This window comes from Dromiciops gliroides, chromosome 2 (genome assembly GCF_019393635.1).
Source record: "Dromiciops gliroides isolate mDroGli1 chromosome 2, mDroGli1.pri, whole genome shotgun sequence".
Lineage (NCBI taxonomy): Eukaryota > Metazoa > Chordata > Mammalia > Microbiotheria > Microbiotheriidae > Dromiciops > Dromiciops gliroides.
Window position 1 is genome coordinate 276422456 of NC_057862.1, and position 17792 is coordinate 276440247.

Consider the following 17792-nt stretch of genomic DNA (forward strand, 5'->3'; position numbering starts at 1 on the left):
CTGCCTTCTGGGAATTCACCTGACCCAATAGTAGATGTGAGATGGAGGCAATCTGAATGTTTTAGTTGCTAAAGATTTGAGATCTGCATCAGTCAGTCCATTTATCCCTGTTCAACTCTCAGCTGTGATCATTAGGTTAATGTATTTATTGGACCGTGTACATTGATTGAACTGAATCAATAAGAGCATGGGCTCCAGAAATGGGAATATCCCCCAATCCCCAGTATCTAGGATTTTGCCAAAGCGTGCTAAGGGGGAGAAGCCACGCCTCCCGTCAAGTAACATATAGTCTATTAAAACACAAAATAGAAACACCTGACATTGACAGAGACCTCCGACCATGGTGAGATAGAAGTGTTTTGATGGGGGATTGCATTGGCAGGTTGGAAAAAAAAATACTGCATCAACCCAGATGAGCATTCTAGGTGAAGAGGACCTTCCACTACGATTTATTTTTATTTTATTTTATTTTTTGCAGGGCAGTTGGGGTTAAGTGACTTGCCCAGGGTCACACAGATAGTAAATCCAGGGCCGGTGCTCTATCCACTGCGCCACCTAGCTGCCCCCCCTCCCACTATGATTTAAAAGAAGGGTGGATAGTATGGCAGGATGGAAATTAAGATTAGGCTGTCAGTGGAATATATTTGGCAGAGGTTTCAATAGGAAAATCTTTTCTGCCATGACTTCTTTCTTCCGTGACTTCTGGTAGAATGGAAGGTCCCTGAAGTCAGGACTGGTTTTTTCATTCTGTTTTTGTATCCTCAGGGCAAGCACACTTGATGACAATGCTGGCTGAATTGCCTTGGCTTCTGTGGTGCTAATGTCATCCCTGCTTTGTTTCCCCCCCCAGGAAAGTTATATGCTGTTGGAGGTTATGATGGGGCTTCCCGCCAGTGCCTCAGTACTGTGGAACAATACAACCCAGCGACCAATGAGTGGACATATGTGGCAGACATGAGCACGCGCCGCAGTGGTGCAGGTATCAAGGTGTTGGGTGTCAAGGTCTTTGAGAATTAGAAGCTTCTAGTGAAGGCAGCCAGATCATTCTTCCAGTTCTTCCCTTCCAGGGTGTTTAATTACTGAGGGTAATGGTGCCACCAAGACAGCAAGACCTTACATGCTCAAGAAGACAGGTGGTGAGAGTCATCTGGGGCTAGGGTTCAGCAAGTCATGAGTGTCAGAATTGAGAGGGGAGGATAGTGAAGAGTTAAACTCATTAGAAGTTGAGAGCTAGACCAATTTTTAATTTCATTTAATTTTTTTTTTTTTGGCGGGGCAATGAGGGCTTAAGTGACTTGCCCAGGGTCACACAGCTAGTAAGTGTCAAGTGTTTGAGGCTGGATTTGAACTCAGGTCCTCCTGAATCCAGCGCCAGTGCTTTATCTACTACACCACCTAGCTGCCCGTAGACCAAATTTTCATAATATTATTAACAATAACAACCTTAAACTTGAATAACACTTTACAATGTTGAAAGCATGTTCATGTCCCTTATTGCATTTTACTCTCAGAATAGTCCTGTGAAATAGACATGGTAGATCTACTCTCCCTATTTTGTACATATCTGCCAGGGGCATCTAGGTGGCACAGTGGATAAGAACACTGACCCTGAAGTTGGGAGGATGTGAGTTCAAATTTGACCTAAGATAATTTCTAGCTCTGTGACCCTGGGCAAGTCACTTAACTCCAGTTATCTTAAATATTTGGGGCTATCTCTAGTCATCCTGATGTATATCTTGCCACTGGACTCAGAAAGCTGTGAAGGTGAGAGTGAGGTTGGTGATTGCACAGCCCTCCCTCACTTAAATCTAATTCACTACCATCGCCCTATGTCATGGTTCAATTTGAGAACCAAGGACAAACAACAAGATGTCTCTCTGACCTCCCTCCGTCTCAGTGATGGACTTCTCATTTGAGGATGAGAGCTGAGTTCAGGCAGTTTGGCTGCAAGATAACTGGCAACTAGATGAATTCTTTTGGCTACAGCAACTCCTAAAGTGTGTACAGGGAGGTGTGTCTGTGCCAGCAGAAGGAATACTTGCATCTTTTGTATTTGGTATATTTTATAGAAGAAGGAACTGAACCCTGGCAGATATGTAGCCTGATTGAAGGTCAAGTTGAAGGGCAGGCTGTTGAGCTGCCTCCCTTTGGGAATGGACTTGCTCTTCATTGGGCAGCTTCTCCATTGCTTCTCATTGAAAGTACAGGAGTTATGTTCATCTTTTGAGGAATCTTCAGGGAGTGTGGTACATTGGCCCACACTGTACTATTTTTCTGCCCATCTTTCAGAGGCTTATAGAAAAATGCCCGAGCAGGCAGCTTCCATTGGCTGCTGCTCCCAGGAGCCGTCTGTGGGAAAGGAGTAGGAGAAGATACCCCTGACCTCCCACACACAGGGGAGAAATCAGACTCTTTGTTACTGAAACTCTTGGTGATGTGCAAGGCTGCCCTGATTAATAGCCTGGACTTAGTGGATTCTTCCTGGGCATCTGATCATGAGCAGACTCTGGCTTCTGCTAAACACACTCACATAGACTTTCTGTTTTTAAAGCTACTGAAATAATGTTGCCCTGTTCTGTCTGTGAAGATGTAGACTTTATAGTATATATGTGGGATCTAGCACATTGCAGTCTCTCTGCAAATCGGGCTGAGCATCTTCCAACAAATGATTTAAAAAAACAAAAAACACCAAATTGGTGAAATTCATAGAGTCAGACAGCTTGGTTCAGGTGGCTTTAGGGTCAGTCTTACAGTCTGGAAGACCTGGGTTCAAGTCCTGCAGACAAACTCTGAGACTGTTACTTGAGGACTAGCTACTAATCTGCTTTGATGGAGCAAGCTCCCCATACCAATGAAATCACAAGTCTGGACCAAAAAAGCCTGGCGGGGGGGGGGTGAGGTGGGGAGGATAGCGGGGAGAAGTACACAGTATGAATCCATTAGAAGTTATTAAAAGGCCTTGTGCTCCAAATGTTATTTTTAGAGTTAGCAATCCTCTTGAGATTTGAAGGTTGGCCTTCTGTGGGAATAACCCTGTCATCCATTAAAAGGAAAGGCCTTTTGGATAAACCCATTAAGAAAATCCCAAACAACTTACTTCCTTACCTGAATCACCTCTATTGTGACTCTGAAGCGTTGGAGAAAGTCTTAAGAATTTGGTTGTGTTGTAACAACTTAGCGGCATAGAGAGGGCTCTTTGATACTGAGAGGAGTCTGCTGTCTGTTGCAGTAGGTACTTTGGAAGAAAGCCTGGCCTCTGTGGGAAGTAGCCTAATGCCTGGTTGGACACCCCTCTGTATTCTGAGCCTGATTCTCCCCCCACCTCTCTTTGTATCTTAGTAAATGAGGCACTTGGGGGCGTTCTGCTGGACTCCTCTAGACGCCAAAGGGCAAATCCGCCAGTAAATCTTTTCAGCAAGTTCTCCAGGGAAAGAATTCATACAAGTGACCTTACAGTGGGAACTGAACGTGAACACTTATACTGCCAGTTTCAGATGGGTATTGTAGGGAAATGCTTTATAAACCTTAAAACGCTACAGAAATGTCAGGCTGTATGACCTGGTGTATAATGAGCTCATTTGGAATTTTCAGTGTCAAATTTCAGGTGTGGCCCTTGTTGGAAGACCTGACTACAAATTGTGGCTCTGCCACTTACTTGTGTAATTTTGTGAAAGTCACGTAACCCCATGGAACCTCAGTTTCTTCACATCACTGCTCCGCTGGACTCTTTGTAATAGGTCTCCCTTCTTGAATTCTCTCCCTTCTACGTTCTCTCCTCCATATCTCTACCAAAGTGATTTTCCTAAGGCAGGGAGGCCTCTGCCACACTTCTACTCAAACTCCAATGGCTCTATTGCCTTGAGGATAAATTGCAAGCTTCTGTTTGGACTTGAAAGGCCTTCACCACCTGGCCCTAACCTGCCTTTGCAACCTTATTATAATTGCTCCCTTCCCGTACTCCATGGCTCACGGGCCTGCTTGCAGTTCCTGACATATGACACTCTAATTTGCATCTCTGCATCTCTATACTGTCTGCTCCTCATATCAGGAATGCACCTCACCTCTGCCTCCCTTGTTTCCCTTAAAATGTTTCTTAAATATCATCTTCTACATGAAGCTTTTCTTAATTTTCCCAGTTGTTATTGCCCTACCTATTCCCCATCTCCCATTTACTTTGTATATTTTTGCATATCATACTTGTGTATATGATGTCTCTTCCAGTAATACCTAGCATATATCTCACACACACACACACACACACACACACACACACACATCCCTTTAAGGTTTACAAAGCACTTTTCATGTGTTAACTTATCTGAACCTCATGACAACCCTGTGAGGTAGGTACTATCGTTATCCTCTTTTTACACATGAGGGAACTGAGGCAGACAGAAGTTTATTTGCCAAAGATCACACTGAAAGTAAAGGTTTGAGCCTGGGTTTGAACTCAGGTCTTCCTGCCTCCCACCCCAATGCTCTGTCCACTGAACCATCTAGCTGTCTTACAAAGGAGGTTGAATTCAGGGGAGTAGAATCCTTTCCACACAAATGAACTGCTTCTCCATGGTATTATCAGGGCCCTAGCCTCACATTCCAGTTCATTGCCATTATTGAGAGCCCAGTGCTCCCAGAAATTGAGGGGAGGCCCAGTTACAGGTACGCATTGTTTTCCAGTGGTTTGGAGTGCTATATTAATTCAGGAACTGGAGACCCCTTAGCATTTAGCAGACTTATTATGGGAAATCCCTGTGAAGTCCCAGGATGCTAAATAATTTTAGATCTAGGACTAAAAATTGGACTAAGAAGGACAGTGCAGTATGGCAGAACAAAAGCAACAAGGGTGATACTCGAGTTAATTCCCTGTATTGTGTGCCCTCATCAGGGAGAAAGGCAGCCTCACAAAGCAGTGGACTTTGGTCCCTTACACGCTTATTCCAGTAGGATTTGCTTTTTAATATAGGCTTTCATGATGAAAATCACTGGCATTTTTTGTACTGGCTCGCCCTCTTGTGGCCATTTATGGTAACTGCCGTGCTCTCATTTTACAGAGATGAATGAAATGACTCATATAGCTAATTAGTGTAAAAGCCACATTCCAGTAGAATTTATGCCTTTTGAGGGCAGTGACTGTCTCACAGGGACTGCACGCAGACTAACACCTAGTATGTGATCAGTAAATACTTGTTGAATTAAACTGATCTGGGTCTCTTGGTGCTTTGCCTGCTATTCTTGCTACTCTCAGCATTTCAGGTTTTATTGTGTATTATGTCATTTTTCTCTGCTAAAGCCCCATTCTGGTTTGTCACCGTTCCATGGAAGGAATTCTGGGTTATTGAAGGCCGTGTCAGTGGAACTTATTCTCTGGGAGCTCCTGCCAAGCTGAAAAGGCTTTGAGGACAGGCCTCACGATATTCTCTCTGTTATCAGAGACTGGCCTGGCTAATGTCAGAAGTTCTTTGGCAGGTTTTCAATGGAGTGACAATTTCCTGGCCACAGCAGTTCCCCCAAACTGTCTCTCAGCTACCTGCTATCAGTGGGGGGCAAACCCATACCAAGAAAATCACGTCTCCTTGAAGTTGAAGAAATTACATTGCATTTATCTTTTTCAGACCATCGTAAGTGTGCATAATGATATTCCAGCATATACCAATAATTGGAAATAGTTCTGTTTCAGTCCAACACTTTGAATGATCATTTCTGACTGCTTTTGCTTAGAGCAAATGGAAATAAAAGACGTGACACTTCCAGTTTCATAAGCAGAAAAAACTGGCCAGGACCAAATGACCACATATATGTTCTCTTTCAGGGGTGGGAGTACTCAGTGGGCAGCTGTATGCCACAGGTGGGCATGATGGCCCCTTGGTGAGGAAGAGTGTGGAGGTTTATGACCCTGGGACAAATACCTGGAAGCAAGTTGCAGATATGAACATGTGTCGGCGAAATGCAGGTAATAGCTGTTCTTTTTCCCCCTCCCTCCCATGGTTAATGGGTTTCTTTCCTTAGGAAATGCTGCCTCCAAGGGAGGGAGAAAGACTACTGGGTATCATTGACTGTCTTTTGGGGGGGGGGAGCAGTGAGGGGTAAGTGACTTGCCCAGGGTCATACAGCTAGTAAGTGTCAACTGTCTGAGGACAGATTTGAACTCAGGTCCTCCTGAATCCAGGGCTGGTACTTTATCCACTGCACCACCTAGCTGCTCTCGATATCATTGACTCTAGAAGAGGAAGAAGGTGACTTGCTCAACATTACACAAGTAGTCAGGTAGTCCAACTTCAGGTCTCCTTCTATAAGACCATGTTCTGGTGCCAACAACATCCTTGTTAGAACAATTCCCTAAGAAGTAGTAGGGATTCGGGGGCACTTACTAGCTGTGTGACCCTGGGCAAGTCACTTAACCCCAAATGCCTCACCAAAAAAAAAGAAAGAAAGAAAGTAGTAGGGATTCGAACACAGTACCTTTGACTTCAAATCCAGTCCTCAACACCAAAGTCTGGAGTTGAGAATCTGTTTGTTAAAACAGTTGTCTCCTTCACAAATATACAGTCAGGGGTGGGGAAGAAAATGGAAGCCCCTTTAAACCCTTGCTTTCAGATTCCTTGGGAATCTCCCTCCTCATTTCTAGGTAACCAAAGTGAGCATTTCATCCCCAGTGACCATGCCTGTGATTTCTGTTGTGCACTGAGCAACACCACACTTAGGAAATAAGTATCCTCTAAGCCTCCAGGACCTAGGCAATAGCCTTTTCCTAGAGGCCTATTTTGACAGTATGGACCACCTTGGGAGGGCTGGGCAACCTTAGGTAGACTAAACGGAGTTTGGTTTCATGATCTTTTTGTTTTTTAATTTTATTTTTTCTCAGTTACATGTAAACAAAAAGTTTTAACATTTGTTTTTTAAAATCTTGATTTCCAAATTCTCTCCCTCTTCTCTCCTTCAGAAGGCAAGCAGTATGATATATATATATATATATATATATATATATATGTGCAGTCATGCAAAACATTTCCATCTTACCTATGTTGCAAAACAAATCACAGACCAAAAAAAATCAAGAATAGTAAAAACAAAACAAAACAGTATGTTTCAATCTGTCATTTCTTTCTCTGGAAATGGATAGCATTTTCATAATCTTTTTTACTTTGATGTGAGGCAGAAGAGGGTGGAAAGGCTAGCTTTCAGGGGTATAAGATTGCCGCCACGCTACTCGTTCCTTTCTCTCCACTCGTACAGTCACTGCCCTAGACCAGGCCTCTATCACATTTCCTGTGAACTATTGTAATAGCCTCCTAATTGGTTTGTGTTTCTATTCTCTCTCCTCTCCGATTCAGCTTCCACACAACTTCCAAAATAATCTTCCTAAGACACAGGCCTGACCATGTTTAAAGCCCTTCGCTGGTTCTCCATTGTCTCTGTGAGTCAGTGCAAACTCTTCAGTCTGGCACAAGCTCTACCGGTTGGCTCCAAGCTACTTTTCCAAGTTCATGCCACATTACTTCCTTATGTGTACTCCATATTCCAGGCCAAATGCTGATTTCCTTTCTTGCTCTAGTCAGTGTCAGAGGCAGGAATTGACCCTAGGTCTTCTCACTTCCAAGGCCAGCCCGCTGTCCACTGTGCATGTGCTGCCCTTCTCAAGCTCTCCTGTGTGACTCTTGTCCACGACTTCCTAGGAATCATTTTTTTATATCCCCCATCTTGCTTTGGAGATTCACTTGATGTTCTGGAGGCTTTCCTCTGATTATTTTGATATTTCTTGGGTGTCAATGCCGTGGTCTATGGAGGGCAGTAGGATTTGGAATCAGGCAGACCTGAATTCAAGACCTGCCTCTGACACCTAACCACTGTGATCATGGGCAGGTCGCTTAATCTCAGTGACTCAGGCAGGTCTCCAAGACTATAAGTGATAGATGAATTGCAAATCAGTATTGATGAAGTAAGCTTCTAGACCAAATCAAAATCTCAAAGAAATAAAGTAGAGCATTCAGGCTGTTCATTTATTATCTCTGATCCTTGTATTTTTCATTCTGGCTGACCCCCTTTCTTAGTTCTGCATAATCCTTCATGATGTCATTCGTGCCATTTCTTGCACTCACATTAAAGTATCTCTTGTGCACCTGTTAAGGCCATGTAAGATTCCATGACACATACATCCAAGGAGGTGGCTTTGTTCAACAATCCACCAAATGTCACTGTCCATCAAGGCATTACTGGGGGTGATGTATTTGCTCCCCCTGAGCACTCAGGGGAGTCATGTGATATATCTTACACAAAGTTCAGATAGAAGACAAATATCCCTATGAGTAGAGATGGATCCTGTCTGTGGATGATGCTTTGTGAATGCATTGAGTCCCAAATCACTATATCCCTTTCACTCTCCAAATGTGTCAGTTATCTCTCAACTCTGGGTCACCTGAAAATGTTTGTCTTCTGTGTTTGAATGGGACAGAACAATAAAAAAAGTCTTGGAATCTGCCACTGGGGACTGTCAGTCAATTTAATTCATTAGTTTTGTTCTGGTGTTGTGGGGTTTGTTTTTTGTTTTTTTCTTTTGGCAGGGCAACGGGGGTTAAGTGACTTGCCCAGGGTCACACAGCTAGTAAGTGTCAAGTGTCTGAAGCTGGATTTGAACTCAGGTCCTCCTGAATCCAGGGCCAGTGCTTTATCTACTGCGCCACCTAGCTGCCCCTGGTATTGTTCACATTATGAATCAACCCTCTTTCGGTACACTTGCCTAAGTAGTTCCTCAAGTCCGCTTACCTCTACTATTGTCACTATGGATTTCTTCATAAGGGTATCATGGGAGTTTTTTTGTAGATGCCTTATTGAAATCCTTATGCCCTGTTTTGTGGCTCTCCCCTTACCTACCAGCCTAGTTGCTCTATCTAAACAGAAAATTAGATTAGTTTTGCATGAATGCTGGCTTTTGAGCTCCTTGAGTAACGTGAATATGTCTTATTTTATCTTTTTATCTTTATTTACTAATGTAGTATTTTTTAAAAAAGAAGTTATTGTTGATGTCTTCTGTGTTTTATACCATTGTAGTTTCCTCCAAGATCCCCCCCCTTTTCCCTTTCAGAGAATCATCCCATATAACAAATAGTATTTAAAAAAATTTTTAATTTTAATTTTTTAGTAAGGCAATTGGGGTTAAGTGACTTGCCTAGGGTCACACAGCTAGTAAATGTCAAGTGTCTGAGGCCGGATTTGAACTCAGGTCCTCCTGACTCCAGGGCTGGTGCTCTATCTACTGCGCCACCTACCTGCACCTACACAAATAGTATATTTTGGAAAATACTAAGAAAGAAAAAGAAGAGGGGAAAAATCAATACAACCAGTTGATCTATTGAAAAGTTTGAAAAATATGTGCAGTGTGCAATACTTGTAGTTATCCCACCTTCATGAAGGAGTGTGTTGGAGCTGTTCTCTCATATCTCTTCAACTAACAGCATTTTCTATATAGTGCAGTACTTAATCCATTTTTTGTAGCATTGATTTGTTCTTAGAAACCCCATGTTGGTTCCTTGTGCTCACTGCTTTTTTTTTTCCTCAGTGCTTACAAACTATGTCATAATCCTGCTCTAGAATTTTGCCTGTGATCAATGTTAAGCTTACCAGTATATACATTTCAGAGCTATATTTTTAATAAATTAGGGCCAGATTTGCTTTTCTCTAGTCTTTTGGTAACTTTTTCGTTTCCTTGTAGGTAGTGGTTTGTGATCACAGTTTGATCTTTGGATGTAATTTGTCTGGAATCTGAACTTGAAGATTTGAACTAATGGAGACAAATTTGGTGCTCTCTTACTGTATTCTAAACACGTTGCTTGTTTGTTTAATAGTTGACGGAAGACCCTTTAATAATGAACTGTTTTAGCCTACTGATGATGTTAGCTGGCATTTTCTTAACTCATAGGTGAGAAATTGAGGAAACCTATCAAGGGACTAACATTTAGGTCCAGGCTAATATTGCACCAAGTTAATGGATTCCTCCTTCTTTTTTTGTTTTTTGTTTTTTGTTTTTTTGTTTTTTTGGTGAGGCAATTGGGGTTAAGTGACTTGCCCAGGGTCACACAGCTAGTAAGTGTTAAGTGTCTGAGGCCAGATTTGAACTCAGGTCCTCCTGACTCCAGGGCCTGTGCTCTATCCACTGCGCCACCTAACTGCCCCTGAACCTTCTTTATGTACTTTCTAAAGATTTTTTTTTCCTCTCAGCAGTAGCATTTGTATTCATCCTATAGGTTATAGTGAAATTCAGAATGTCCATAGCCTAATCTTGTATAAATAAACCTGAGAGTACAGTATGTCAGTCTTACATCCCTTTTCAAGCCTTGATGGAGTATTAATTATCTTTTTAAATTGCTTGGGACTTTTCTAGAAGGCAAAATCTCTTTGTGGCCTCGACCATGAGCCTGCATTATGGCTCATTAGTGGCTTCCTGGAAATCACCATAAAAAAAAATCTCTATATATATTTCTATAGTTATGACTATAGAAATCACTCCTTCTTTCCCACCCCTCCATCACTGGGAATTTGAGAAACAATATTGTGTAAAGCACTGGACTCGGAGTGAGGAAGATCTAGGGTCTAATCCTATCTATGACACTCACTGGCTCACTGCGTCTTCTGAGCTTCAACATCCTTATCTATAAACTGAGATAATAATAACACTTGCCTCACAGAGTCATTGTGCAGATCAAATGAGGTAGCATATACAAAGCACTTTACAAACCTCAAAACAGTATGTACATAGGCACGTGTGAGCTATTATTAACTCCTGCCTGTAACACCTCTTGGGGGCTTGTGTTTGATTTGCAGGTGTGTGTGCAGTGAATGGGCTCTTGTACGTGGTGGGAGGTGATGATGGTTCCTGCAATCTGGCGTCCGTGGAATATTACAACCCTGTCAGCGACAAGTGGACGCTGCTGCCAACCAACATGAGCACAGGGAGGAGTTATGCAGGTTAGCAGAGCCTCTCCTCCTTCTGTATCTTTGTGGTTTCATAAGTGTAGGCTCAGTCAGGTCAGCAGGTGCTTATTGGGTGCTGACCTTGAGCCCAGCTGTATGCTAAGCACTTTGGGAAATCTGTGTAAAAGAAGATGAAATAGCAATAACTTACACTTGAATAGCATTTATAGTTTCCAGGACACATTTAAAATTTAAAATTGTTATCTTTTGTTTTTACATTACTTTAATTTCCAGGTAATCTCTCCATCTTTCTATCTTAAAAGAGCCATGCCTTGTAATAAATAAAAAAAGACTGAAGAGGGACTGGATTAAGACTAGAGGGAAGGGTGGGGCAGCTAGGTGGTACAGTGGATAAAGCACCAGTCCTAGATTCAGGAGGACCTGAGTTCAAATGCATCCTCAGACACTTGACACTTACTAGCTGTGTGACCCTGGGCAAGTCACTTAACCCTCATTGCCCTGCCCTCCCCCCCCCCCAAAACAAAGAAGGACAGAAGAGGTAGTTTATAGTTTCAAGGGATGAGATCATTCAGAGTCTACTCATCCAAAGTTGTTTTCCACAGGAGGCAGCCAGGAGGCACTGAGCCCAGTGGATAGAGTACCAGCCCTGGTGTCAGGAGGATCTGAGTTCAAATTTGACCTCAGATACGTATTAGCTGTGTGACCCAGGGCAAGTCACTTAACCTTGATTGCTTTTTTAAAAAAAAATATATTTTTCAAAATGGGCATTTGGTGTGGCTTGTGTGTTGTGTGGGATAAAGAACTGTCCTCAAAGGTGGAAAGGCCTGGGTTCAAGTCCTGCCTCTAAGACATACTGATTATGTGATTCTGAGGGTCACAACCATTCGGTGACCCTTGCAACTCTATAAGATTATAAGTTGCAGAGTCACTCACCAACCATCTGTATTGATAGAGGGAGGTTTCTTACCATTGAGCTTCCTATACAAATAAAACCACAGGTCTGTGCTTGAGACACACGATCCCTGGAGTAGAGTAGAGATGATAACTCATCGGGTCTCTGTGAGCATATATATATAATTTTACTCCCTCAATAGGTGTCGCTGTGATTCATAAGCCATTATGACAATAATCTGCGCTGCCAAGAGGTGGAGGACGGGAGGGAATGCTGCTTGGCTTTCACAACACTGTGGACAAGAACTGATTTGTTCCAGCTTGTCATGACATCACATTCCACGGGACAAGAAGTCATGGCGAGAGCCTCGCCTCTACTCTGGCTTGGCTGTGAATGGTAACACAGTGTGAGAACCCCCTCTCCCCTCCGTCCCACCTCCCCCATCAAACCTACCCTCCATCTCACCTTGTGTGCAGTGCACACTTTGTGCAATGAGCTGTCCCCTGCCCCTGCCCCACAAGTGGCCTCCAAAGAAGGGCCTACTGTGTTTTTCATAGTTCCACAATGACACCGGAGAAACTGTAATTCTTCTGTGTAAAACACCGTGCTTTAACAAGGTAGGTGGGTAGAAAGTCTACTGGATTTCTTTACTACTGATGTTTCAAATATGCTAAAACTCAAGGGATGGAAAAAAACCTGCTCTGGCCTCACTCCATCGGTTCAGTTGGAAGTGACCCATGACTCCAGAGGTTGTCTTCGAGAGGCAGAATCAGGTGATTGACCGACCGTCTCCTGCGGACAGCCAGGGAAATGGGAAACTCCGTGAGAAGGAACTGAGGACCAGGCAGGGTTCCGGTGACTGTGTATATGTACATTAATCACCTCCTGTAAATTTATTCTCTAGAAGAACTGTGGCATTTTTGGAGCTGGATTGTGCCCTTTCTTTGCTAGTCAGTACGATTGTGTTCACAAGCCACGCCTCAGCAGAGCACCGAAGGCACCCTAGGAAGGGGTCTTCCCTGCCTCAGAAGCCCCTGAATCAATGCTGGAAACCCCTAAAGCAATGCTGCCTCAATGTCTTGGTTTTTTTGTTACTTATTTTAAGTAGGGGAAAAAGAAACACACACACACACACACACACACACACACTGACTATATGAATCAGCCTCTTGCCTTCTTGGGGTTTTCCTGCTGCCCATGAAAAGATCCTAGAAAATGGTGTGACCTCAACTACAGAGCCAATTTTCATGACCGTCTAAAAGCATGAAGGTGTGTTTTGCCTCTGGGTGCCAACCTTGGTGTCATTAGGAGCCTGCTGTTGCATCCTGATGCCCTTTACAACCTCCAAGCTGTGGGATGTGACTCCAGCTGGGGCCAAATTCAGATCTAGACTTACAGTGCCTCTGTACACACATAGCATATCTGTAGGCCAAGACCCCCAGGGGACCTCTGCCTTGGAAGCTTCCCTGATTGTGATACCCGGTGGTCTTCATCAGGGGCTCCCCAGAGTCTCAGCTTGACTGTCACCAAAACCCTCAGGAGGCAGACTCTGTTACAGGGTCCCCTGGCAGCCTTTAGAAGTTACTGTGGGGGTTCTAGGTTTTGTGGATTGAACATGTGTCTCTTCCACCAGGAAAAGCAGTTCTTTAGAATGATTCTGGAAAGAATGTGGGAAGAAAAGAAGGTGACAGGCACACCCAGTCTTTGTCCATCATAGCTTCAGAGACAAAAGGGGGTACGCGTCTCCTCTGGGTATCAGAAGAAGGTGGACAGCTTCAGACTACTACATGCCAGTCAGGGCTAGCTCTTGGTGAATTGTGCCATTGGTGAAGTTGGACTTAATTCTTGCTTTCCCTTTCCACATTTCTGTGCCTCCTTCCCTCTCCTCACTCAGACTCCCATTGCTGCCTCAACTCCCTTTAAAATAAAGGAGTCAGAAGTGTTAGGGGTCTTCATGTATGATCCTTCCTGAGGCATTGGCACTTTAAGAAAGGGTAATACTTAACTCCAAAGGAATAAATCACTTTTGGTTGAATTTCAGTCATCAGTTGGGAAGGTGTTTCAGAATCCCTCATAATCATACCAAAAGAGGCAGCTGCCTACTTTATCTGTACATAAAGCCAGCCTGATGCTGGCATTTGGCTTCTTTTCCTGCGGAATTTTTGGAGTCAATTGTCACTTCAGGTCATGATCAATAGGCCCAAGAGACCTGGTATAGTCATGATTATTTAAAAAAAACACACACACACAAACAGATACTGCTGAAAGTACTGTCTATAGGTCTTTAAAAACCTTGGGACCACACTGGGTCAGTCAGTCAATATTAAGCACTTGACTGTGTATACCAACACCCTCAGAGAGGACCCCATATATTCTTCCTTGCCCTTTGCCAATATCAGACCTCCTGGTGCTGGGCAGATGTTTCTTGGGATGGAAATAGCACCTCCCTAGGGCATGTATGTTTTGCCCATAATTCCTGCCAACTGCACTGCAAAGCCTCAAATATCTGGCCATACTGTTTGGGAGACAAATGGCCATATGATAATAGGGATCAAAATGTGTCTCTGATTGGGTGCTCCAGTGGATAAGACTGGTGCTCTTGACATTTCAGCCCAGGCCGTTGGGATATGAATTGAAGGCAGGGGTTGTTTGCAATAGGTGCTCCCTTCCCTTGCTTAGGCTGTCATCTTTTTGTCCCAAATGGGTGAATGGGGTGTCCATATCATGAGAGATGGGGGATGGCATTGGGACTTCAGTACATTACAGATACCAAGTCTTGCTTTCAGACAAAAGATGAATTCCATTTCCAGGTCATCTACCCATAAAGAGGCCCGCTTGCTAAAGCAAACCATTGCTGTTTTCTGCTTTTTGGATTTTGCTTTTGTTTCTGCTTCCTAGGATTCCCTTGTACCAGGGAGCACTGCCCCTGTTTATCTGTGGGGTCAGTGGAATGATGTACATTTCATCTCCATGCATGTTTCTGTGGGGGCTAGAACACTGGTATGTCATCACCCAGAGGCTGGTCTGCTTATACCTGCAGCCAGGTGAGAATCAGCCCAATAGGAAACCTGTTGATTAGGAATGATGATTTTATTTTAGCATTGGTGCACCCGCAGAGTAGGCATCTCAGGCAGTTAACACAGGCCTGTGAAGGCTGAATGCCTTCCAGGATGGGGTGGCACTGCTAGGGAGTATAATACTGCAAGCCTGTTGGCTACAAAGAAATTAAATTGAAACCCAAAGTGCAAAGAAAACTACTAGATCCTGAGCAAGCAATGTGGGACCTTGCTCAGATGCCTATTGGAAAGTGGATGTTGGGTTCTGAATTCCAAAGGTCTTTCTCCTTAGTGACCAGTGCTATCTCTCCTTTATCTAAAAAGTTGCAGTGTTAAGCCAAGCAACATGACCTCCTTTTTTGCTATGCAATGTGAACACCTGAGAAGTCCATGACAGACCAGTTGCAATATCCCCCCTCCCCACATTGCTTTTTGAAGTGTCTTTCTTCAATATTTGTTGTGTAATGTTTGTACATTTCTGAGCCAGATCCTTTTCAAAGAATGCCTTTTTATAGAATTGAAGCTATAGCTTTTGGGGCTAAAATTTTAATGTAGATATTTTTATAAGATAATTTTAAAGACTTTTTGAATCACTTTTTATTGGCTTCATGGTTGAAAGTTGATGTTCTTTGTGTGACTCATGTCTCAACCCTGCTTATCCCTATAGCCATTATACCTGAGTTTTCAATGCAGAAAATCACATCAGATTCAATTGTGGTAGACAGCCCTCGTCCCTATCCCTGTTCTGTTGTGATTTTTCTTATGGAACATTAAAGGGACACTTCTTAATTGGAAAAAATATATATAATGAGCTTTATGTAGATTCTTATATTCCTGATGAAGCAAAGCTTTGGATACTAACACTAAACTTTAAAATTTGATTTTCATCATTTATATTGCTTGTTTACTTTTATGCAGCCGGTCTGCATTCTGTGGGCCAGGAAATACTAGACTTGTCTATTTTCCAATTGGCTCCACCATCCTGCTCCATAACTCAACAGTGCTTATGAGATCAAGCTTGGGAGAGGGTCCTGCCTTCTAAAGTCAAATTCCTGTGACCTTTGTTATTTCTAGCTGACTTTCCTAATTTTCTTCTTGCATTCAGAAGCTAAAAGTAGAGGACTTTGCTACCAGAAAGTGTCCATTTTGGAAGAATCTGGTTATTAGACACTTTCCCTGCCCCCAGCAAAGATGGATCGATCTTGCTCTGAGTTAAAGTAGTTTGTACTTTTCAGATACACACATCAAACCTTACAAGCCTTGCTTCCTGAGCTGTATGTTTAATGACATTTGTAAAGTACTGTATCCCTAAGCCTTCTGTGAGGAACATTTGTAGTTTCAATAGGGCAGTGTCTTCTTGGTTTTAGCTTTGCTTTCTTGCTTTCTGATCCCTTCCCCCCCACACCCCATATAGGTGACATAAGTCATATCAGAAAATTGACTCTACTTTCCATTTGTACCTTGTAAACTAGATTTGGGAAGTAGACTGAACCTGTTTTCAGTTGGCTGGAGTTCTTAGGGCTTGCTACTGACCGAAGAAGGAAGGTTTGACCTCATTGCATCATGAAGCCATGAGGTTGGAACATTTTTCCTGTGTTTGCACTATTAAGAGATTTAATCTATGATATTCTGCTATGTTGTTATGTCTACTGAATCAAGTGGGTATGCTGTCTCCAGGACCAGCTTTTCTTTGGAAATGGAAGAAGATTCCCCTACAGCAGGCAACAGCAGGCCAGTTACACCATTTAATCTTACCACCCCAGGTCCATTGCTGGGGACACCAAAAGGGTTCTCTCCAGGCCTGGATCTGGGAACTTGAGATCACAGTTTTGGCAGAGTCCATAATGCATTGGAAGTGGTCTGACTTCTTGCCATTGGTGATGAGATTGTAATTTTTTTCTCCTTTTCAGTGGCAATAAGGAACCACCATGAAACTTATTGTTTAGTTTGTATAGTTTTCATATGTATATTATGTGTAAAATACTTTCTTTTAAAAAATGAATTGAGATGGTAAAGTGTGTTTGTGTGTGTGTGTGTGTGTGTGTGTGTGTGTGCGTGTGAGTGAGTGTGTGAGCGTATGCGCATGTGTGCACGAGGCTGCTCAGCCCCTGTGATTTCCCACAGGAGGCTTTGGTAAAATCTGATTAATTATACAGATTCTAGCATACTGAGTGGGCAAGGTCCTTGATCTGTTTTTAATTCATGAATGGGATGGACCAAATGTCTTGTAAGAGAAAATTTGGCAGAAGTATGCTCAATTTCAGTGACAATTGAAGATACAATGTCCAAAATTTATGATTTTAACAGGAATCATGTTCTAGTTCCCAACATTTCATGTTTCTTTATAAAATAAAGAATAAAAGCTGTGCAATTAAAACAATTCTCAGCATTTCTTTTGGACTGACTGGTGCCATGCATGACTCTTCCCCATCCCAGTAATGAAAACTGCAGGCTCATTACCTTTTCTCCTTTCCTTCTTGTCTTTTTGTCATTTATTCTCTGTCATGGCATCGAAACCAGAAGCACCCAGCTATGGCCCTTTTCCCCCCTGAGGGTCTCTATGATGTATAGAAGACTGGAAAAGGTTGAAAGCAGTTGCTAGAAGAGGACAGCAAAGGGACCTCAGGGAAATAAAAGGGCCAAATTTTATAACAGAACAAAATATGCTTTCAGTTCTTGGCATCATTCTTTCAGCAAACATTGATTGAGTGGCTACCATTAGCTAGGCCTTGTACTAGCTGCTATGGGAGATAGAAAAAGTAAGTCATGGTCCTCATTCTCAAGGAGCTTAGTAGGAAAAACATCCCATGTACCCAGATAACTACAATACACGGCCATCAGTAAGCAACAAAGTGTTTTGGGTTCAGAGGAGGGAGGATCTTAGAGAAGACTTTATGTTAGAAAAGGTGGCTGTGAAA

At 42.9% G+C, this 17792-nt stretch overlaps 1 protein-coding gene across 3 annotated transcripts in view; it reads left to right on the forward strand.

Moving 5' to 3' along the window:
* KLHL3 (kelch like family member 3) overlaps positions 1-15938 on the forward strand; it is a 164118-nt gene extending 148180 nt beyond the window's left edge. For all 3 annotated transcript variants that reach the window (XM_043985377.1, XM_043985376.1, XM_043985375.1), the window contains 4 exons: positions 851-979; positions 5810-5950; positions 10816-10959; positions 12021-15938. In XM_043985377.1, coding sequence (XP_043841312.1) covers positions 851-979; positions 5810-5950; positions 10816-10959; positions 12021-12049 — 443 coding nt within the window. In that variant the 3' untranslated portion in view covers positions 12050-15938. The remainder of the gene's footprint in view (positions 1-850; positions 980-5809; positions 5951-10815; positions 10960-12020) is intronic.
* Positions 15939-17792: the final 1854 nt, after the last annotated feature.